The sequence below is a fragment of the Apostichopus japonicus genome, chromosome 4 (genome assembly GCF_037975245.1).
Source record: "Apostichopus japonicus isolate 1M-3 chromosome 4, ASM3797524v1, whole genome shotgun sequence".
Classification (NCBI taxonomy): Eukaryota; Metazoa; Echinodermata; class Holothuroidea; order Aspidochirotida; family Stichopodidae; genus Apostichopus; species Apostichopus japonicus.
Genome location: NC_092564.1, coordinates 16,698,895 through 16,723,386, shown reverse-complemented (window position 1 = coordinate 16,723,386; position 24,492 = coordinate 16,698,895). Strand labels below are relative to the sequence as shown.

The window sequence follows — 24,492 nt, the reverse complement described above, 5'->3', positions numbered from 1 at the left end:
GCTAGCTTTGAATACACATGTTGATACACATTTAACTAGCGGAGGGGGGAGGGGATAAGTGAGGTGGGGAAGTCAAGGTATGTCTTAGATACGTACCTAGACACTTGACGGGAGCACATCCGACGTCCGCATTCCTGGTGGCCTTTGTTATAGTAAACTTAGGCTTCGGCTTGTCCAGCTTGAACTTGTTACAAATGTAGTTAACCTTTTTACAGGTAATACCTGTCAAGTCCACACTCATTGGTATACCCTGAAAGAGAGGCAGTGATACCAGGCGTAAGAGAAACGGGAATTAACAGAATTTTTAAAAGTAGAAATTAGGGAAGGCAGGAGGTGGTGGTGGGTCACAGAAAAAAAAAAAGAAGAAAAGAAACAGAAAAGAAATACAGAAAAAGCCTGACAAAATCAACGGAATAACTTCTGAGATGCAGATAAAAAATATTGATGTGTATGTGTGTGTGAGGGTGGGGGGAGGGAATTACTTTTGAGATGTAGATAACAAATATTGATATGTATGTGTGTGTGTGAGGGTTGGGCTGGGGGAGGGGAGGGGAGATGGGGATTAAAGTGACATCAAACACTTAGCAGTCAAAATAGAGAAATTCAGTTTCTGTCATGAGCTTTTACCAAAACAAAGATCAATGCTTGTATGACCATTATATAATTGTACTGGTATTATCTTTGTTCAACTGATGAAACTCACATCCCAGGTTGAGGAAAGCAAACAAAGAGCATAGAATTATTAGGACACTGTTACAATGTAGGCTTTGTCACTGGTCAAACCCATTGCTCTGTTTTTATAAGCATAGTACAGTTAATTGTATTACAAAGGGTCACTAACACACTAGGAGCCTATATTTGAGAGGTGTGTTAAGGGGTGTGAAGACTTGCGCGAAAAGAAACGTCAAATGCCGGTTATCTGATCTATATTCAAATGGGGTGTAATAGAAGTGTTAGACACCACCATCGATCCCAGAAAATACACACACAGCTTGCTATACCGTGGGTTATTAGACACTAGTGTACAGTTAGTACATACAGCTGCGGTCAATACCCACAGCACAGTGTACAAACATTACAGCGATGGAAATCTCAGGTCCAGCTAAAGATAACAAGGTATCACTTTTCATTACTGTCTGCATTTTGTAGCGACAAGAGAAAAACTTCACTTGCAATCAACGGAAAGTTAACTTTTTAAAGATGGCGACAAGCTATTTGGGGCGAGTCTTCAATGCCTTTAATGGGTTGTATCAGGGAGAGATTTTGAAGGTAATTTCCATCATCTGCCTTAGGTCAATCCTTTAAACTGTACAAAGGTCATGTTCGTACCCCAAATACTGTTGGTTCGTCGTGGCTGTAAATCTTCTTGTCTCTCTTCTTGTTGTTCAGAACTTGTTCTACTTCTCCGATCTTCCTCGGCGAATCGGGTTCCCTGGCCAGCCACGCACCCAGCTTCCAGAATTTTTCTCCTTTTCCGATCGGCCTCGAGAGCTTAGGATCGAAGGTGACGGTCGAATCAAAGACGATATCATTGACCTGATTCTCATACACGACGATAGGCAATGGCTCGACCGAAGTAACCACCACACCTTTTGGTACCTTGTATTCTGGGATATGGACAACAGAGGGATAAATATCAGTCAAGTGGAGGCCACTACAAGAAACTCTTCATCAATAAAGATGGGAAATCTCCTGTCAAAGTTTCAAATTGCAATATTGCTTACACACCAATCATTAAATATTTCAAAAACGAGGGTCACATTAAGAAGTGATACCCAATTTGCTCTCATACAATATCTTTAATCATAACTGCCATTCATTACTACCTATGTAGTAGGACAGTTGACAAAAGTGTAACTAATACTTTGAAACCATTTTCAATAATGTGAAGATGGCAAATCCATTTCTCAATGATGGAAAGACTTGCTCTCCATTGTGAAGTGTACATAATTTCTACAGCTTTTCCTGCATAACTGATCATACAACGATGTTTATAACAGCTCACAAGGCAAAACATCTCAGTGGTTCATTTATTTCTTTTATGTCAATCATACCGTCATATATGGAAACTGATCTTCTGAAGAAGCCACCATCCCCCCCTCCCCCACACTCCCACCCCCCCAGCCGAGGCTAGTGAAGGAAATAAACAATGTCAATATCAGTTACAAAGGTCAGTGCTGACCAAGGACTTACTATAGGACACTCCACTGAACAATTATGAAACAGAATGCATTAACGTTACAGTGATACCGCCATCTTGGATGTGACTTTACAGAATTTATACCCACCAAGGTAAAGATTGCCAGGTCTAGACAGCTAATTGTAGCTGCATGTACCCACTCGTTTACGTCACGTAACATGCGTTCTATCCTTCCTTGGGCCTTTAAAAATCTGCTCAAAATATTGGCCATGAAAATCTCCCCTAAACCAGTTTTCTTAGGAGCACAGCCAACATGGGGATATATACTGAAGATGTTAATGAATTCTAGCTCTATGAGAAGTAAGAGAAAATTGCCATACTTTTACAGGTTAATTTAGCACAGCCGACAGTGGATGTTTCTGTGTCTCCTCGGAAACCAAAATCTGGAGTCGATCCGGCCTGCTTCTTTATTTCTGCACAGAGATACTTTAAGACCTTACACTTGGAGCTTGAGACGTCTATGTTGGCACTGACAGTCTGAAAAATACAAGAGAGAACGGAACATCATAGTGAGGAGGAATATGCACTATGTGAAGCTTAATTGTTGAAGTTTGTAAAAATAAAAATGCAAAAAAATTTAATAATTCAATGGACATAAACTGTTGTATTAAGCAATATCATGTTTATCATCATACTCAACAGTGCAATCGTATTTAACTTCACAAATGTTACTAGCCACTTGCTATAAATTAAAAGTGCTTAAAAAACTCTACTAGCTAAGTATTGAGTCACTGACATTTCCCTGGACTTACAAAACCACATACAGTACTGTATAGGCTTATGAGAGCAGCCCATTAATATTTGCTACAGTATAAGCAGCAATACAGGGCTAATTATCTTAGGTAAGGAAAGCATGCCAGGATTCTATGAATGAAGATTATTATTAACCTTGCAACCGCTCACATGTTGATGTTCTTTTTGTCTACTGGCAGATAAGGCAAGTGCCTTTTTTGTTTTCTTTAGTAGCAAATAGGAAATCCAATGGCTTTATAAAGCCAGTTGATAGCCCAAATGTCTAGACCTGTGTAACATGCAAGAATATCGAGAGGCAAGAGGAATTTGGACACTTGAACCCTCTCTTTCTTATCAACCTTACAGGTACTACAGGATATTAGAAACCTCAAACAGGAGAAAATAATGATAGTTATATAGAAGAAGTACCAAATGATGATTGTTTTCAAGATCATAATGCTGCATATATCACATAGTTACTCTTTCCCACTTTCATCGACCTCAAGAAACTGTTTCATTCACAATTGTGTCATGTATTTGCTTCTTGAAACTTGTTTCGTCAGGAGAACCATTCTTGAAGTATGACCAGGGGTGTGCCCACGCTGGGCGGCACTGGGCGGCCCCGCCCAGCACTAAAAATTACCGCCCAGCCATGTCTTCAAAATCGTGAATCACGCCCAGCACTATTTTCATCTAAAATCTTGACATTCCTAACAATATATTAAACATAAATTGGGCCTAGCCTATGCCAAAATCACATATAGACTAATAATGCATCAGTTACGCATGCGAGAAACATTACTCTCAATCGGTCCCTTGTAAAATCTCTTTGAAACAAACTAATAACTTTTACCAGGTACGTAATATATTTCACTAAAAAAAATTTTCAAATGTAAATTGTTAGCAAAACTAGTACGGCGATCAGTATACCCGGCACTCAGGAAATCCTGGGCACATCCCTGTATGACTGAACGTTATTTCATGTTGGCTCAGTGCTGACTGATGGGTACTGATCGTTCTTTGGATTTTTCTTCATCCACACGAATTCAGTTCAATAATTCATCATGGTTGCCTGCGGTTGCCCTTGGTTGCCCATGGGTGCCCGACTACTTGAACCACCGTCTGAATCCAAAGTTAACAATTTCTTGATCTCATACAGCCATAGACCAGGGTCACCAATATCATAATTAAAGGCTTATCTCATGCTAGACTGGTCTGTTGACTTCCAGGTATCCAATCTAATTCATTTTGTGCCGATTCTTTGCTGCATGACTGACTATGTCGATGCTCAACAAACTTCCTGTTACTTTATTTCATTCGACTGAACATAATTCAATGTCGATGTTTTTTACCAATTTCGATGCTACCATTTCTTGGTTCTCATTGCCCTATACCTCAAATATTTCAATTCAACAGAACTCAATGTAAACAATGCATTTACCGTTTGTTGGTTCTCACTGACCAATACCCTCACTGATTTCAATTTGGTTCTTATTGTCAACTAATGGTTTACCAATTTGTTGATTTTTAGTATGCTCAATTCAACATAAGTCAATGTTGATGTTTTACCAATTTGGTGATTCCCGTCGCTCCATGCTCAACTCAACGTAAGTCAATGTTGATTTTTTAACAATTTGTTGATTCTCATTGATTTTAATTCAGTTCAATCAATGCAATTGCAATGAAATGCTATTTGATGTTTATTTGTTGGTTCTCATTGACCTATACAGACTTATTTCAATGCAACATAATTCCCTACCAATTAAAAGACAGGAAAAACACTGTCAACATACTGCTTGTCTTCCTAACAAGTCCCGTGTTGGTAAATCTGTTAAAAATTGAGGGCCTGACGTTACGATCGTAGCAAGATCTGCTTCAAAAGCTATCTAAGAAGAAGATCCTGCTAGGATCAAAACATCAGGTCCTCTAACTGTTATATAATTCAATGCTAGCCGATGGTCAGCTGGTTTAATTCCAATCACCTATGTCTGATGATGGATGCTTGCTGATCTCAACAACCCAACGATCGATCCCTGATGCTTAAAAAAATAAAAATAAATAGACATGAATTGATACGACCAGTAATAACTGCTAAACTTACTGGGAATGCCAAGGGTCCTTCACTGTCCAATGGTTGGTCCTGTTGTCTGTTATTAAGAACTTTTTGGCTGTGGCCAAATTTCTTTCCCTTGCCATTCTTGTTTGCAGAGATCCACAAATCCAGATCCCAGAGGTTTCTACCATCGATGTCGTCGGTCTCTTCGGGATCCACTTCAATGTCTACGCTTAATGTGACATCGTTGTCGGTGGTGGCCGTGATTACTACACCGTCCTCCGGCACAACCGAAGTGACGACGACATCCTTTGGCTCTTCGGGTATCACTGAGTGTGAGAAAAAAGACGAGGAGAGAAATAATTAGACACCTGTTTCTTAATGGTCCATTTCATACCATCTATGCTTACCTGTGTAGTTTGTTTTCTTAATGGTCCATTCCATACCATCTATGCTTACCTGTGTAGTTTGTTTTCTTAATGGTCCATTCCATACCATCAATATATACCTGTATAGTTTGTTTTCTTAATGGTCCCTTCCATACCATTTTATATCAACTTGCTATTTTTTGAGAAACTACATAGAAACACACGGTGTAATAGTTTTGTCCCAATTAGGGGCTTACCAGTACAAAATGTATGCTCGCTGCTTTATTAGTGATACAAGAGATAATAAATTTACCACTAAGTCACTAATGATTTAACACCTTCAAATGTGAACATCCAGCCTGTAGGTCTGTGAAACACTTTTCATAGCAGATATTGCTATGCATACTAGCATAATTTCACAATGAATATCTGGGAAGTTTTTTCCTGTCATCACTCGATTAGGCCAATTTGTTTCCAACGATTGCAAATTATTTTCTGTAGCAACGTTAATGTCTTCCAAACGAGTGTTTGCCAAGCGTTTAGGTTGCAAGAAAGATACAGCTTTGTAAAGTAACAACAAAAACAAAGTTAACTTTTTCGAAGATAGTATACAACACTCAAGATGACGATACAAAAATAATCTAACAACACATTCTTTTCTCAAAAGATGATAGGTGGGGGAAAAAAAGCAAAACCTCTTGACCTCAGGAATACAAGTTGCATGTTCCACTAATCCAGTGTTTCAGCCTTAATTTGTTTGTTTATCGATGTTTAACCGATCCTATACCTAGTACATATACGATGACACATATTTTTACCTGGTTCTCGTGATAGGGCTGTGCAACTGAGGACAGACGACTGTTGTCCAACTTGCAAACTAAATGGAGGATCTGCATCTGGATGCCGGCTAAATCTGGTACATATGTAAGGATAGTCTGTGCCGGGCCCGACAGAGTTTAGATCAAGACTGGATGGAGATAGGGAACAAAAAGGGAAAACATCGTTGTGACTGTGCACCACCTCATCAATTAATTCAATTTATGAGTTTGAATTAATCCTACTACAAAATAGATGTAATGTGTATATAAATCTTAACCTTCTAAGAGCCGATATTATTATTAGGACAAACTGCCATCCCAAACTTTACAGACCCTCCCTCACTCCATCTCCCCAATCCCCATTCCCCCAAAATGGACAGTCTTTAGATCCATGCACCCCGAGATCCAGGCACCCCCGATGCCGGTGGCTAAAAGTCAACCTTTTGGACAGCCGAGGCAATAGCCACAAAATGAGTAAAACCAGAGTAAATAAATGCAAGGTGGCTGAGTAATCGATAGAAGTGAGACAAATATGGATTTTGATCTCCGTTCTCAAAGAAATTTTTGGGATCCACAGAGCGGTTTTGCACCAATAAATTTAAGTTCACACAGGTGCGGCAAGGAGTCGCTGCTTTTTGTTCGTGAACTCATGGACGATGATGTAAGGGAACACACAGGTGTGTCTTTGTTTCGTCTTCTCAAATATACCTCTCTGGCTATTGATTCAACTCGCAACTAAAATCACGCAATTTTCGATTCAACTTCGAAACCAACTTTGTGGTCACATACGCGCGACTGTTCAAACAACTACAGAATCGATCGTGAAAACAATTGCGAAATGGCAGCTAATATTAATATGAGAAAATTATCTTCTGCATTTTAGACTGCACTTTTAATTCTCAGCTAATATTAAAAGTTACTTCTGAAAAGTTGCGCTGATTAGGACATTGCTCTATTGCAAATCAACCCAAATAAACGGCGCAACTTTTGGTACCCGTGTCTAACTACGCGATTCAACCTTCAATTGTATTGCGAGTTGAATCGCGCGTTAAATCGCGCAGATGTGACCGGGCCTTAACTTACTCGGTAGTCACGGCTAATGGCAGTTGATCACCGGGCGTTAGAGGTTTATTTGCTTCCTCCGGTGGTAAGACATCTTCAGCTATGGGTAACAGTTCACCGGTGCCGTCTGGTTCATCGCTACCGAGGACATCCAGTTTCCATAGGTCTGTCCCCGTTATGGGATCGCCTGGCCCCACACTGGCGACTGTGGCCTCCACTGTGGTAGGTGTGGTACCATCTTCATTGTCAGGCTCCAGGCCAATCCTTGTACGGTATCCGATCACTCTCACCATTGGACCCTCCTCTATGATATGAAAATATTACATTTGCCTCATAAATATGATCTCCAAATTTTGTTTTCTACAAGAACACATGGGAATTTGACACCGAATCTGGCACACTGTACCGATGATCAACGAACCATAACATAGGTAACATCGCAGGGCTCTTGGTGCCTTGCTGTAGTTTCACTTCTTACATCGACTTGACCGTGGCAGTAAAATATGGAATTAATACGGAAGCAGTTACCTGTTACAGCATATCAAAATACTATGCCAAATGGCCACAGAGGTAAAGATGTACAGCACTTTGTTTTTGTACACAAAAGGTTATACCCAAATGTTGTTCTCCTCCGCCCCCTCCGGCCCCCCCCCCTTGAAATAATGCGGTAGTTTTTTTTTTATTACGAGGACAAGGGTGTACCATAACAGGCAAACCTTGACAGTTATTTTACCTTCTTCCGGTTCGACAGGTTCACGGTTAAGGGATACACAGCTGACGATCTCATCCTGTGCGCCCATATTGATTTTGAATGGGGGGTCAGCTAAGGGGTGCTTGCTGAACGTCGTACAGATGTAAGGATATTCGGTACCAGGTCCCACAGAATTCAAATCAATGCTACAAGGAAAACAAGGAACAAACATTTGTAGTAGTCAATTAACCTTTCCATCCACCATCGCCTAGGACTATGAAGGCTCCTTGGTAACAGTACAAAATACAATCCTGCAAGTATGTACCCCCCCTCCCCCCTCCCCCCAAAGGGTCTTAACTATGGCCCTCTTTTTGTCATGTAGGACAGGGCAGGACGTTGCCCATGAGATTTAGCCATGCGGCCTCAGCTCTTTCAGAATAAATTAATTTTACCACTTCTGCTAGCGTAAATTGTATTCTGGACGGTAATACGTATTGACTGGTTCCTCTTTAATCCCTAACGATTCTAACTCTTAATTCTAAGTTTAATTCTAACTAAATTTAATTCCAACTCCTTCCTCAAGAAGAATAGTTTTTTGGGTTTTTTTGAAGCAATGAATTTTACCATTTCTGCCAGTGTAAATTGTATTGTGGATGGTAATGTTCTGATTTTTGTTCCTATTTAAATTTTAACCATTCTAACTCCTTATTCTAATTTGAATTCTAATTGTAACTAATTTAATTCTATAACTCCTTCTCCCAAGACAAGATAAATTGTCTAATGTGTATTAATCACAAGTTCTGTGTGTCACTCACAAAATGTGCATCCTTTTAATACGTCAAACTTTCTTTTATCATGATTTGTGGCCTAATAAATTTCATTCACATTGCTTAATGGCTACCTATGCAAACGACCCCGGGAGCAAAGCTCGTATCATTATCAAAATATCAGGTTTGCATGCACAAAATGAGTATATCTTATATACATTCGAGACTGGTTTAAATTTGATTTTCAAGTTGGAGATACAAATCTAGCTGGCTGTACATCTGCCAATAATCTTACTCGGAGGTCACGTCAAACGTCAAGTCCTCATTTGGCATCAGAGTCTTGTCTGCATCTGTTGGAGGTAAGATCTGGTCCACCAGCGGAAACACTTCACCCGTTCCGTCGGAGTATTCGCTGCCGAAGACGCCCAACTTCCAGAGATTCATGCCGGTGATGGGATTTTCGTTCCCTGTGGTCACCACGGTAGCTTGAACAGTTGTTGGGGTAGTTCTGTCGTCATTGTCGCGGCCAAAACCCAACCTGGAACTGTACCCAGTCACAGATGCGGATGGAACCTCCTCACCTGGAATAGAGAAGATGGACCGAGAAGGGTTAATTCTAAGAATGGATAAAGATGATAGCTGACACTTTACTCGGACCTCAGGGTACCAAAGTGAAAAGAGCAAACTCGGTTACATTTTGTCCCAAGAATTAACTCAGATCATGCATATACCGCTGTCAGAGAGTTCCAGTCTATTTTTCGCAGAGGAATTTTTAAGACTCACTACTGAACACCAACTGATGAAATCACTATTAAGGAACCGTGCATATATATATATATTAATATATATGTATATGATCTTATGCAAAAATTCCCAATATTCAGCACAAAATGTATTCCTGGGTGAAAGACAGTCACATACAAGTATTACACATAGGAGTAGGTCTTGACCTGTTTGACCTGTTTCAGTCCACTTCTGATTCTTAGTGTGCTGGGTGACGAAAATGATTTACAGAGGGGCACTGACCATTATGGATGGGGCCCAGGGGAGTAGTCTTATTCTTCCCGTACTGAATGTAAAATCCCTCGAATGAATGTCACACCCCTCAACATGATGGGGAGTGGAGGGTCATCCCCTCTCCCTAAGGGCTTTGTTTCTGTTCTTCACTTGGTTTTGAAACAACTTTGTTCATCATGGCTGAACTGCAGTGACGTCGAATGGGGTGCCTTTGCCTACCTCAGTATTTGAGAAAGTGGTCAGATGCTGGGGAAAACACTCTCGTCCAGGATGGGGACGTTAGAAGGCGGTCTTGGAGCAGGAATGGGAGCGAATTCACATCCCTGCCTCGTTATCCTCTGAACACTTATCGAAAAGAGAAGGCTTGAAATAAGCTGGTGTCCATCCACGATCTAACATGGATAGGGTCTCAAATAAGCTACTGTAAGGCTTCCTGATCCTTGGGTTTCTAAACTAAACTAAACTAAACTAAACTACCCAGCCTCCCCTTTGTGCATGCAACCTCTTTCTGGTAGCATTTTGCAGACATCCACCACCCATCTACAGCATTAACTAATGCAGTACGTTTTGAACGAGATTGTTTATAAGGTTTTCACATTTTAAACACTGGTGACCTCAAATGACCTTTGACCTCCGCCAATAATAAAAGCAGCCAAGGAATTACGAAGTGACAACTACACGCATGCTATGCATGGTATTAGATACTGTGTTCACAAGCCAAAGCATCACATACACACACACACACACACACGTTTGTATTACATTCAGACCGAGGACCCCATTGTATTTTCCATTGTTCAAATCCACGTACCCTTACCTTAACAATACCCCATACAATAGAAATTCTTCCGAGGACGTGGTGATTCTTTAGAAATCACAACCGAGGACCTGAAATTCTTTTGTTTAAGTCCTCGGTCAGAATACAAAACAAACGCACGCACGCAAGCACGCATGCACACACCGTCACCATCTCATAGCTTGCTTTTGCTTTCCGCCAGAACTAAAACAAATATAAAGACTAACAAATCGATTGAAAGCGTTTGGTTAACTTTTCTTCGTAACACTTTCCTCCCAAGATCTGTCCTAACATTTAGTCGAGAAATGTTTGTGTGTGTGAAGTCAGTGAAGTTGTCTATAACATATACCAACTCTGAAAAAAATACAAACCTATAAACTCGGAACAAGAGATCATTGAGCCTCCCTGAAGTGGCATTTCAAAGTCTGGAAATGCATTATTTCCTTTGCTAAACTCCATGCACAAGTAAGGATAGTCATGGTCTCTGCCAATCCCATTCAGGTTCAAACTGTCAAAAGGAGAAAAAATTGCAGTGGGCAAGTCATTTTAAGAAAAAAAGAATTAAATATATTTATATTTTTAATATGTTCAGTGTCGAGGGTCAAACCTACGTAGGTTTTTAGCGTTGGTAGAATATCCTTGTCAGACTGGGCAGAGTGGCATTTTTGGAAGATAATTATTACTCATAGTTTGTGTTTATGTTTTTTGATTTGTAAATTGGTCAATCTTATTTCTTTTTGTTGTTATTATTCAAAATGTAGACTTTGCTACTCAAAGTTAAAGGCATTGAAGACTCGCCCCAAACCGCGTTCGGCCATCTGAAAAAGTTAACTTTCTGTTGCTTGCAAGTGACGTTTTGTTCGTGTCGCTACAAAATTCAGACTGTACAGTAATGAAAAGTGATACCTTGTTCTCTTTTATCTAGACCTGAGATGTCCATCTCTGCTATGTACACTGTGCTGTGGGTATTGACCGCAGCTGTATGTACTGACTGTACACTAGAATCTAATTACCGGTGGTAGCAAGCTGTGTGTGTGTATTTTCTGGGATCAATGGTGGTGTCTAACACTTCTGTTACACCTCATTCGAAACAAGGTCAGATTACCAGCATTAGACGTTTCTTTCTGCGCGAGTCTTCACACCCTTTAATGAACCCCATTTATATCATGTGGGAATTTTTTATCAGAATACTGCCCTACAATTTGCTAAGCCGTTATATCAAAGGAGCCATTTTAAGCGTAGCTTACTCGACGTTGGCATTGAGGTTAAGGTCCGAGTCAGGAGTAAACCTACGCGAGGATTCCGACGCCGGTAAGACATTTTCAACTTCATTTCTTCTACTTCCAGAGCCATCTTGGTTTCTGCTACCAAAGACTGACAGCTGCCAGAGGTTACTGCCCATAATGAGCCTGGAATTGCCTGTGGCAGAGGCCCGGAGACTAATATCCATGTTAGTATAGCCTGCAGTAGCCGCTGGAAGAGCGGTACTAGTAGCTCCAAAAGAAAAGGAAGTAAACGATACCCTCTTTCTTGGTCCAGTCTGTTGATCTGCAAAAAAACAAAAACAAAAAACAGCATCATGTAACACCAGATGGTCAAAAAGCTTAGTGATGCCTTGCTACACCCTTTATTAGGACATTTTAATAGTATTACTGGAGACAAAGATTTCCAAGGTTTGTTTATTGATACCATCAAGATATTTGCTGATGTGGACCTAACACCTAATTAACCTATGAAGTTCCATTGCAGCTTTACTATTTCAACTTCTCATGTCGCTATTAAGACTTGGGACCTCAAATGGGATTTGATCTACATGACTGGAACATATCACTCACTGGTAACATTCTACGGCAGCTCAACTTAAAATTGAAGTCCACATGCACCACTCATCATCACAGGTACTGACGCACCCACAATCTATTACAAACAATTTTTGCATTTTGATATAAATTGGAATTCAGAGTACACTGACAGCTTCATTCATTATAAAAATTCCAAATGTTTGTTTCGCAAAAGGCAAAAAAGAGAAGGAATATCTGAAAACCAAAAATATTACGAACCCAGCCATCGAATATGTTTGAATTGATTTCCTAGAATTAACAGCAGATGTATCTGGGCAAAAAGCAATCTCCATTCAAACAACCATATCTGGAGATCACAGCAAGATAACTGTCATGGCATTTCCGAGCTTACAGTGTGGAATACATTTATTTTGCCATAATTGTCACACTGTCAGTCATTGGAACATGACTGTAATGTAATGTAATCTTCTCTCAATGAAAAACTTGGTCAGCTTTTAGAAGAATAACTTGAAAATTCAAGTGGATGGACATACAAAATCTAGCATGACTATGCCTATAAAAACTTTAAAACATTACCAAAAAAAAGTTCAGAATTACAAAAAAAACTCAGAAGAGTAAAAAAAAAATTCTTGTCTAGTTCAATTGAGATATACAGTATATATATATATACATATATATATATATATAAGCAAATGCTATTTAAAGATTTTTTTTTACTTACCAAAAGCACAATCCCTTGGCTGGCATGATATGATTGATGGGCGTCCGTTATTAACAGGGAAATTATAATCAGGAGATGGGTTTTCACCTTTTGCAAATTCCACACACAAGTGATTTGTACTACAAAAAAATATTGACAAGAACATTTTCTGTGTTCACATTCAGAATTTAAAGACATAGAATATATGTCTTACACTTATATTAATAAGTAACAATAGTTTATCAAGTTAGGCAAGCTAGTCCTGTATGCAACCAAAGAGTTTTTAAAGCAATTCAAGAAACATTTCAAAGGGGTTCCGATGATGTCTTACATCGCACCGTAACCCAACAACACGCAAACTTCAGGAGCACCATTAGAGTTTCCTATGGTAGGTAGTGTTGAAACTGATATTGTTTGGGTTTTTCCGGATAGTAAACTTTACTTTGCATGAAGTTTGCAAAGTAAGACCTCCACATTTCATGTCTGAATGGGAAGTAAATTTCACAAGGATCGATGTTTAGTTTATATTCCTCTTTCATGGTCCAAAATATCTTTGACCTCTGCATTATTTCTTTACAATTTATCATACTTTTTATACTTTCAAAAATTTATCTGAAGTATAAAAACATCAAGTCTCAAGACCTCCTGATTTAGTTACGATTGGGAAATGGATTTGGACAGGGATTTGAAGTGAAGAGTGGCAGGGGTGTTAGGGTCTGTGGCTGAACAATTGTACTTTAGGTGTAGGGGGCATTCTTTGAGTTCTTCTAGATAGTTATTAAGCAACCTTTCAAAGGTCATTCGACTTACTCTGTGCATCCAACGGCACCTACGTCAAACTGCGTGTCTATAGCCAGCTGCAATGGAGTGTTACCCTGGAGCGGCATCCTGGCCTGGTCTTCATCTAACAGGTTCCCGATCTGATTGTATCTGATACCAGAACCCTCTGGGTTGTCTGAAGAGAACATGTTCACTGCCCACAGACCGGTTCCGGAAACATCGCTGTTGCTTCCTCTTGGCTGCACGTTTAAATTGAGAGTGATATCGGACGGCCTGCCTCTCTGGACTCTGAATGGTTCGATTGACCAACCAACACGGTGGATGTGGGCTGACCTTCTGCCCCCCGTTTGTGAGCCACCACCGTGGGATGATGAGCTACTACTACTACTACTACTACTACTGCTGCTGCCATGTCCTCCCCCAGCTCCTCCTGTGAATGTCAAGCAAAATATTTTGATTTAAAAGTTTCATGAGCATAGATTAAAAAAGCAATTCTTTACTATGTTGAAAGTGACCATGCATTGACATCGAAATGACTTTGAGAAAGAAGGCTGATCTATTGTTGTATTGCCCCGTAATCGATGGATTCATCCATTCAGTTTGCAAGTTTTGTAAGCTATTCTTATTTACTGTCATAGGAATCAGCGTTAAGCTATACTGTCATGACATGGCAGTGGCTAATTTCCTGGCTTGCCGGAATAAAATCTAGAAAATCAGCATGATCAGCATGAGCGACACTGAACCGATGCATCGCAATAATAACAGATAATATTACAGTCCTGACAGAGATGATTTTTAGTAAGGACAATACTTGGCCTGAGAAGGCAGATATTGAACACAGTGAAAAATCACTAGCCACATGTTGCTGCATGTGTGGAGAACAAAACATGGCTTGTCATTGATTAATCTTCACATCTAGCAGCAAATAGTTTCATGTTGGATCAGCTACAGCCATTACAATTCACAAACAGGGATACCATACCCAATGTTAAAGCCATGAAGAGCTCCTGAGAGAGGGGGTGAGGAGGGGGAGGGGAGGGGGAGGGGAGGGGGAGGAGTGAAGGAAAAAGGAGATGTTGGCATGGGATCCAGTTGACTCTTCAACCAAAACAAAAGTGACGACTAAACTTCATGGAGCTGCGGCTTTTGAGAAAGTTTTGGTCAAAGTTTATTTTGTTTAATGAAAAAAAAATTGAAATGAATCAATATTTACGGTAACATCTACTCTGCCTGCAAGATGTGATCCCAGAGTCACCAGGCCCATACGTTGGGAAAATGTATCTTCTGTTTGCTCCTTGGTAAAATCGGACACAGAGGTGAGTCGGCTGGCCCTCTGCGCAACCGATCTGATTGAGATCCATGGTGGTGTCAACAACAAAATTTAAATAGCCAATAGTGCTATACCCCGGCTGATTTTGCTGGCTCGGACTAGAGAACGAAATAGAGGGGAAGGAATTGTCTATGATCATAAATTTTGAATTCTGCACACACAAAAACAAAATTTAAAAACTTTGACAAAATGTACCGCTACGTATTATTGACAGAATATTGATAAGCAAATCAGTATACGTTAGTATTATCTATAGTGGTATGAAGTGGTACGATGGGGTTTTCAGAGTAATAATTAAAATTACGAACTTATAAAATACTATGTAACAATAACGTGCTATACATCTTTGCACTTGTATAGCACACTGATCACTTTGCACAGCAGTTTGCGATTTCGGATAAGCCATTATTTACCGAGCTACATGCCAATAAGTAGCCCAAGGATCAAGAATTGACAGAGAGTGGCACAATAGATAGAAAATCACCAATCTAGCAAAGACTGATTTATTCTTCTTAAGTCTCCTTCTTCTCGATCCTACTTGTTTATCTTAAAGATTGATAATTTATTAACAATACATAATCCCATGTGGGTACAATGCAATATCGTTTAGCTGCATGGGAGAAATTTCATTGGCGAGGGTAAAAATTCATAGGCAATTTAATACTTTAATTTTACCATACTTGCACCCTGTGCTATACCGGTGTGACACATCGTCATATGACTGAAAATACTTACGAAAGGATCTGCTCTCTTAAAAAGTATTTGGGGTCTCCCCCGTCATTACTATTGCTGGCATAAAAATCCAGAGCCCACAGTCCATTTCCAACGACACTGTCAGAGTTAGGTCCGATATTGATGGTGACATTTAATCTGGCGTCGTTGGGACCGGAAGCTTGCACTTGGGTAGGTTGCAATCTCCACCTGATACCTGTAAAGGATGCGGTTGGCCTCTGTGCTTCGATCAATCCTGTTAAATACGAAGAACTGTTTATGACTTTGGTTGGGTATACTTGTTGGACAACAGATCTCTATTAAAACTGAAGTGTGCAGTGTTATATAGGTGTATGACTTTCAGCCTCTGAAGCAGTGGCAGAGCTAGGGGTTTTGGTCGGGGGGGGCGAGAATGGTCCGTAGGGGCGCTTTCGACACTATCTAAGCGGAGCGCCACCACAGGTTGGCGCGGAGTGTACAGAAATTTTTTGAGTAAAGATACTCCCTAGATCACCGGAAATCACACTTTCCCAGCCTTGCTAATTTGCAGATAATGTGACAAATGTCAATAGGTAGATGAGAGTACAATAAAAGTCAATAATCACGAATAAGTCAAAAGTGGTAAAAGCTGAAAAGGGCGCCAGTAGTCCATTTGAGTCCGTCAGGGGGGAATCTGCCCCCCCCCCTGACTGTATGGACGCTCCGCTTCTGCTCTGAAGTAGTAGTAAATTATGGGTAAAGATTCCTATGGAACGCCAAAAGGACCACAGTGACATGTACCACTACTAATTTGAAATGTACTACTACTACTTTGAAGTGTAATACATGTAAAATGTCGCGTACTACTACTAATTCGAAGTGTAATATATCTAAAATGTCGCGTACTACTACTAATTCGAAGTGTAATAATACTAATTTGAAGTGTACTACATCTAAAATGTCGCGTACTACTACTAATTCGAAGTGTACTACATCTAAAAAGTCACGTACTACTACTAAATTGGAGAGATGGCGCTATTCACAATCTTTCCGATACCATGTCATCGAGTTGCGCATCTGCATTAAAATAATGATGAAGAAAACATATTCTTCAATACTCTGTTGATTCAAATGTCTATTTTACAGTTTATACCTTTAAGGTCTGTGGCAAATATAGAAAATAGCATATAGTTAGCTGGGGAATCAACAGCTGGGGAACAGCTGGGGAATCAAAAGCATTCTTGACATTTCAATGACAGGAAAATTGCTGCTTGTAAATAATAGTGTGCATAACAATTTTAAGAGTTAAAAACTGGTGTATTTGATATATATATATGTAAAAAACTTGATGAACATGTCAAAAAAATAGAAAACGGCGCCCAAACGCAAAATGCTGCTTTACATTCAGAAAAGACCGGTGAGGTGCTACTGTTAATGAGCTAAGTTAGGCTTCCTAGACTTTTTCTATATGCTAGGCCAGGCTGCGGCTAGGATATAGTGTCTAATTTAAATGATATTCCAAAACTGCTACTTGTTTAAATTATATACAAGTCTAGTACCGTATGCATTTTAGGTGTTCTACAAATGGCCTGAATATAGGCCTACTAAAGTACTAGGTCATGGATTAATTCCGAGCATAACTTAAGAGCCCAAATATACGTTACCGTTTGAATTTAGATTTTGGCACAGTAATGTGTGTATATGCAGAGCTTAGTATGCGTAGGATTAGGAGTATATATGTACGTGTCAGTCTTCCTGAATGTTCCCCTTCTCCTTGCCTAAATTACTAATACTATAATCACCATTGTCTGTGACCATTGGGCGTCACAAAAATAAAAATCCGGTGGTGGCAAAGCAACAAGATTTCGAAGCCCCAGCAGGTGGAACCATCGATCCCCAAGAATGTGCTTAATGTAGCTTCAGTTTTTAACTCTTAAAATTGTTATACACATTATTATTCACAAGCAGCAATTTCCCCGTCATTGAAATGTCAAGAATGCTTTTGATTCCCCAGCTGTGCCAAACTATATGCTATTTTCTATATTTGCCACAGACCTTAAAGGTATAAACTGTAAAATAGACATTTGAATCAACAGAGTATTAAAGAATATGTTTTCTTCATCATTATTTTAATGCAGATGCGCAACTCGATGACATGGTATCGGAAAGATTGTGAATAGCGCCATCTCTCCAATTTAGTAGTAGTACGTGACTTTTTAGATGTAGTACACTTCGAATTAGTACTGTAGTTGTACGCGACATTTTAGATGTAGTACACTTCGAATTAGTAGTAGTACGCGACATTTTACATGTATTACACTTCAAATTAGTAGTAGTACACTTCGAATTAGTAGTAGTACATGTCAAATTAGTAGTGGTACATGTCACTGTGGTCCTTTTGGCGTTCCATAGATTCCAAGTGTCATGAATATCCACAAGAGACAAGGCATCTACAATCCGCACCTTGCATTCTCTTTTTTTTTGTTCTTTAACTTACACTTAATAATTGATAAATGTTAAGAATATTAAATAGTCAATGGGTTTGATAAAGCAGGAAAGACACAAAGGACAAAACGATATATCCATTGGGCAAACTATCAGTGATGTTAGGTTAAAATCACTCACTCTCCCCTTTAAAGGTAAACAAAGGTCTGTTGTTTATTTGGACGGAATGGAATATGTCAAAAACAACAGCCTTCCTTTCTCTTCAAAGGGTCTATAAACTCAAAGCAAAAAGAAGCATTGCTTTGACCATGGTTTTGAAAATTCATTGAAAAGACTATTTAATACTTTTTTAATCAACATTGGATACACAAAGTTCTCTCAAACTGAGCTACTGTACAAATGCCATGAAAATGTGTATTCCGAATTAAACAGCAGAGAATTGCTAAATTTTTAAAGTGTTTTGTCCCATTTTTTCCCTTTTTTTAACATGGATATCTATTGATTTTTGGAGTCATTATGTCTAACTACCCTTTTTGATTTGTTTGATCATCGATTCTAAGTTCCATTTAATACTTATGTAAGTGATCATGGGAAGGTCTAGTTCTGTCCTGGCTATTGCCCTCACCAGTCAAAATTATTATTTACATATATGTCCTTTTGAGATTGGTTTTATATAGAGTCTGGCAAGGGATTACTCACACAATAAGTAAATTTTAAAGATGTTATATGTCAAACAGGTGCAAGTTTATTCTCATCATTTGGTGCCCTTGTTTTCTAAGAAGGTCATCATTGGTAATAAACTGAAGGCTGTCAAAATCTTTGGGGAAATTAATCCTGTCATAATTTTACGGTCATTTGTGTTATAGCAAAACCTCTTTGCGAAATTTCAAAATACACTTTCTAGGGACCCGAAACCCTTAAAGTTATTTCCATTCATTTGAGTAGGATCAAAGGAATATAGAAAGAGTTCAAACATTTGAGAGCCATTGCATCTGAAAATAATCAGAGCTCCACAGAAGGAACAAAAGCTTGAAAACTGAGCATAAGGATCAACATAAATGTTTTGAAATTTGGGGGGAGGGGGATGAGAGAGGAGTCACAAACAATTTCTGTGTTGTTGAAATTTGCCTTAGGCGACACCATGCCCAACAGAACTTGTAAACTCCAAACTCTACATCTGATGCATTTTCCTTTGTATATTGACCAATGCAACAGAAACGAACTTGTGTTACAATATCTAGGTTTATTTCGCTATTTTCTTAAAATGGTTTTCAATGATGATGTGTAAATAGGCAGAACAAATTAGTATCAGAGTTTGTTTTATCACTCATATATCATTTATATAACTGGAAGTAATTTGCCCAAGTTATCTTCAGAGTTGTTGACCGTGACATTACACAATGTACATCATTCTGCACAATGAGCTTTATCAGCCGTCGTCAGCAGTGTTTCCACCAATCTGCTACTTTTAATTTAAATCATCAGCTAAATCGACTTCATTGTACAAGCAAACATTAACCACAACTTTGATACATGACATACAGTGGCGGAGCTAGGGGTATTGGTCAGGAGGGGCGAGAATGGTCTGTAGGGGCGCTTTTGACAGCATCTAAGCGGAGCGCCACCACAGGTTGGCGCGTAGCGTACAGAAATATTTTGAGTAAAGATACTCCCTAGATTGCCGGAAATGACCCTTTCCGGGCCTGGCTAATTTGCAGATCTGCAAATTAGCCAGGCCCGGAAAGGGTCATTAATCGATTAACAAAGAATAAATAGGTGTCATTGCCAAATTACACCAACAAAATGTGACAAATGTCAATAGGTAGATGATAGCGCAATAAAAAAGGCAATAATCGCGAATAAGTAAAGAGTGGTAAAGAGCTGAAAAGGGCGTCAGCAGTCCATTTGAGTCCGTCAGGGCGGGCATCCGCCCCCCTGACTGTATGGACGCTCGGCCACTGATGATATATATCCTTGAACTTTGCTAAGGTACAATTAGCCAGATTACTTGCACAGAAACTTCAGTATAGAAGGCCTCAAACTTCCGATATTTTAGTGGCTAAATGTGGGTGGATTTTGCTGTTTGTCTCTAGCAAAGAAAAACACTGGAAGTTTCTTCCGGTAGACACTATGAACTTAAACACATGGTAAGTGGGTCACCAATCAGTAGTCAAAGAATCGACATGATTTCTGTATGCACAGAAAAAGTCCTGTAACATTTTATCGCTTATTATCAACAAATATTACTGGGTCTCAAAAGCCTAGATACAAATTACTGATGTGTATTGTAATTCAGGAAAAATCCAGTGAGAACTTGATTTTGGGCAGAAGATTATTTTATGCACGGGCATTTTCAGCAAGTGGCTAAAATGGTGTAATTCTAGGCCTGTATGTGCTTTCAATTTAAATATATACATATATATTACATTTACTAACTTAGCATCATAAAAGTACCATATGTTAATTGTTATGCCTACACCGCACAGAGCTGCCTAATTAAGTTAGGTCTACTCTAACCTGAATATCACGGCTACACTACAGGCATAAACGATAGTAGCTGGGGCCTAATGTTATGAGCGTCACGGGTGCTTGAAACCTCTCTTCATCACGATTTGGTTCAGTCAGAAAGATTGACTCTCTTTGGTTCGAGTTTACGCGAGTTTTCATCACTATTTTCATATGTTTTTTCTGAAAAGCTTGGGTTCCTAGAAGTTGAACTTCTTTTTTCGTCTTTATGTCCCCTTGGGTTTCAGTATTCCAATTCTGTCGTCAGTTGGTCACCTGTCGGACAGTCGTCAGTCTCACTGTATGTAGGCGCGGCGCGGTCTTATGGCAAGCCGTTTTACTTTTATTCGATATTTGATGATGTGTATAAGTAAGTTGGCCTATCGTTTCTGTTACTGTTACTTGTCATTCAGCATTTGAAGAAGATCCTGCTAGGATCGTAACGTTAGGCCAACTTACTTTTACACATTTTCTTACACAGGCTCTCTGGTGGATTAGCAGTTTGCAAACAGGTTTATTTTATTTTGATATTTGATGATATCAACAACTATTTGGTGATATCACCAATTCATTTGCTGATACCACCAAATAATCGATGATATCATCAAATATCGAATAAAAGGAAAACGGCTTGCCATACGGTCTAGCATATATGCTGTCTCAGAGACAATGAAATCTCACAAGATCACAGTATATCACAACATGGGATACTGTAATATAATAATTTACCGCGGAAAATTATTTTGATGCAACAACATATGTGATAGAACAATTGTCCAACTTGGCTTGGCCTTTCTTTTGTTTCTTTTTGATTTTACTAAACTAAGGTTACCAATTGAAATAAATAGTTAGCAGTGAGATGCACAGGTCTTCAAAGGTCACGGTGGGAAACGGCCACTTAACCCCCCCCCCCCCTTTCCCCGCCACTGATTTAGGTAGGGGCATATACCATTATGGAAGTGCCTCCAGTACCCGGAAGAGTGGTCCTATTCTTCCTGGCGACAAAATAATAAAACAATCATCCCCTCTGAATGTATAATTCTGGCTGACATAAAAGGTGGGGTGTCCCATACCCCAGCTGATATGTTAGGGATATAACCAAATGTAAACCCACATGACACATACTCCACGGCCCTCTGCATAGTAATTAGACTCTTAGAAATGAAACTCATAAATTTCACGAGGCTGACGGCTTTTCAGTGAAGTTATGTCGGTTGCAGGACGCATACTCCACGCGCGAAGTACCAAGAACACATAGCTTGGTTGTTATAGGACCTCCAGCTACCATATTTCCAATGTGTATGAAGACTTGTTTGCCAGATATATATTTAGAGGTAGACATTATTTAAAGCCTGTCCGGGAGTCTACTTGTTTGAGATGACTACTCGCAGGGAATTTATTCAAAAGTTTAGTCTTGGCATGTCAAACGAAAACTGTGAAAGCCCGGTTACCGCTTTTATGGGCTATCTGTTCCGGTTTTCAAGATATTTACCTTTAAAGTATTCCTTATCCCAGGAAAGCTCCTTTAAACTTTACTGATGATGTCATAGTCAATCCATGAATAAAAAAGAAAACTTAAAACAGTATGTAAATGTGGACCAAACAAAAATATCTTTGTTCAATTTTACCAGTGTTACTGATCAACAAAGTTGGAACAGATATCTTTACCCTAATTCACACCCTAGCTCTCCCGTCTTCATGTTTCAGTATAGTCTATATGGTAAGCAGAGATTTGGGTTCATTCAGTATAACTCTGATATCAAACCGAAATATAATCACCGAAATATGTGATGTGTCTTTCCAGATGACTCGTTCAAAATAGGGGAAGTTAAATACTGAGGGCGTTATCGGCAAAAACTTCTGTAAATTCCCTTGCCCATGAGATACGCCTGTTGATTTCAAATCTTTACTGATACCATGAAGCTATTTCTTTGATAGCTCCATGCTGATACTAAGAGAAGATAGCCTGCAAAATTTCACCTAGGATTTTCTTTTGCAGGACCGTTTAGATCTTCCGTACATTATCTGCCAGGTTAAAAGGACACCGTCGTACGTATATACGTATTGTCGTATGATATACCAAAGTAATGAGTGGGAGGGTTGGAGTCGGAGGCGGTATTTCAGCTGATCGGTCGCTCGCCACATGCATAACTATAAATTAAGACATTTTTCGTCACCCCTGGGTCTGGTTAGCAACGTGATGTCAACATTTCAGCCAATCAAAATAGTCTCTCTCTCTTCAAACCACTGTCGCATTGTTATTATTGAAGGGGAAAAAAACAATATTATGAAGGCCCAAGATGTTTCTTTGAGTTGAACGAAATTCAATATTTAAAGACGTACAAGAAAAAACAGCTTCTTCTGTCGCTTTTGATAAATCTTTCAATGCTAGCCTTTCATTCCTTTTTCCCCTCGCGACCATGACGTGATCGGTCTTAGTCTTTTGGCGCGCGTGCACGATCGCGCGTGCATGCACGATCGCGCGTGCACGATCGCGCGTGCACGATCGCGCGTGCACGATCGCGCGTGCACGATCGCGCGTGCACGATCGCGCGTACACGATCATGTGTAGTATCTATTCCCGTTCTAAGCGACCCGTGATACACATTTTACGATGATAACACACAGTCACCGTCTCGATGCTGGGACTGAGAGTGGATCAGCTTAAAAGTTGTTTGGGTTTCGTTCCCAGAATTCTAGAACTTTTCTCAATAAGGATCATTTGACGAGACTATATAGTCAAACTTTTGATTTCACTGCGCCGTTCTTACTCGTGCAAGATACGACATCATACGATACGAAGGGAAGGGGGAGGGGGATCATCGTGACGTCATAGTACACGACAAATTTATGCGATAGATGACGATCATCATGACGTCATGGTGTAGAGACTTAAAAGTAAATGTCAGAAGGGTACCAACTTTTGTCAACCCTTTTTTAACTGTTCCTAGTCACCGGTCTGGAAATGGAACATACCTTGGGAGAAGGACAAAAGTGAACTCTCTTGAATTAGTGAACTAGGCTATGTATTCATTAAAACGCCGCTTACTATGTACATCCCACAATTTCAGAGTGATATTATACTCTAAATACCAGATTTGCATCAGAACGCCTATACATAGTCAACGCCTATGTATAGTCAACTCATCATTCTGTATGCTACAAATCGTATGCGTGCACCGAGGTTGCACGCATACCCAACAACGCGTATTAAAACTATAGATACCGGCATAAGGGAGTATAAAGGTATCAAGTACGTGCTCCATCAAGAACGTGCTCCATCAAGTACGTGCCCCATCAAGTACCTGCTCCATCAATTACGTGCTCCACACAAAGCGTCATTCTGATTTGTCATTAAAAACTACATATAAAAAACTACAAAAAACATCGCAGTCCCACACATTTTATCATACGACAAAAGTTGAAAGTATTCAACTTTTCTTGTATCGAATCGTGTGGTGTCGTATAGCGTGAACGGGGTTTAATAAAGTAAAAGTATAGACAATTTGTAAACGTTTTCAATGTAGTTATACTTATAATAAGATTGTCAGGGACTGTTGAGGATTAACCACAGTCAATCGTTAAAACAAAGCCTTACAAGATTGTTGAACATATTGCGCGGTGCCTCCTCACAGACATATAGTCTACAGTCCCCACCCCAGGCCCCGGGTCTGGTTCCTGAGGCTTAAGATATAACTAACCGTCTTTATGTTGTCTGATTTTTTAGCAAAGCTAT

The 24,492-nt window shown here is 39.6% G+C and overlaps 1 protein-coding gene across 2 annotated transcripts in view; it reads right to left on the bottom strand.

The window, feature by feature from the left end:
- The window catches only part of LOC139966621 (uncharacterized), a 72,008-nt gene that overhangs the window by 46,029 nt on the left and 1,487 nt on the right, over window positions 1-24,492 (bottom strand). Inside the window, exons 1-15 of one of the 2 annotated variants that reach the window (XM_071969846.1) lie at window positions 20,769-21,004; window positions 15,852-16,083; window positions 15,000-15,214; window positions 13,817-14,216; window positions 13,028-13,146; window positions 11,752-12,052; window positions 10,876-11,012; window positions 8,987-9,272; window positions 7,967-8,130; window positions 7,255-7,537; window positions 6,172-6,320; window positions 5,034-5,314; window positions 2,521-2,677; window positions 1,330-1,607; window positions 97-250 (exon numbers count right to left, since the gene is read on the bottom strand). In XM_071969846.1, the coding sequence (XP_071825947.1) occupies window positions 97-250; window positions 1,330-1,607; window positions 2,521-2,677; window positions 5,034-5,314; window positions 6,172-6,320; window positions 7,255-7,537; window positions 7,967-8,130; window positions 8,987-9,272; window positions 10,876-11,012; window positions 11,752-12,052; window positions 13,028-13,146; window positions 13,817-14,216; window positions 15,000-15,147 (2,857 nt within the window). In that variant the 5' untranslated portion in view covers window positions 15,148-15,214; window positions 15,852-16,083; window positions 20,769-21,004. Of the gene's footprint in view, window positions 1-96; window positions 251-1,329; window positions 1,608-2,520; window positions 2,678-5,033; window positions 5,315-6,171; window positions 6,321-7,254; window positions 7,538-7,966; window positions 8,131-8,986; window positions 9,273-10,875; window positions 11,013-11,751; window positions 12,053-13,027; window positions 13,147-13,816; window positions 14,217-14,999; window positions 15,215-15,851; window positions 16,084-20,768; window positions 21,005-24,492 lie in introns of those variants that run through there. The other variant, XM_071969845.1, reaches the window with a different exon arrangement.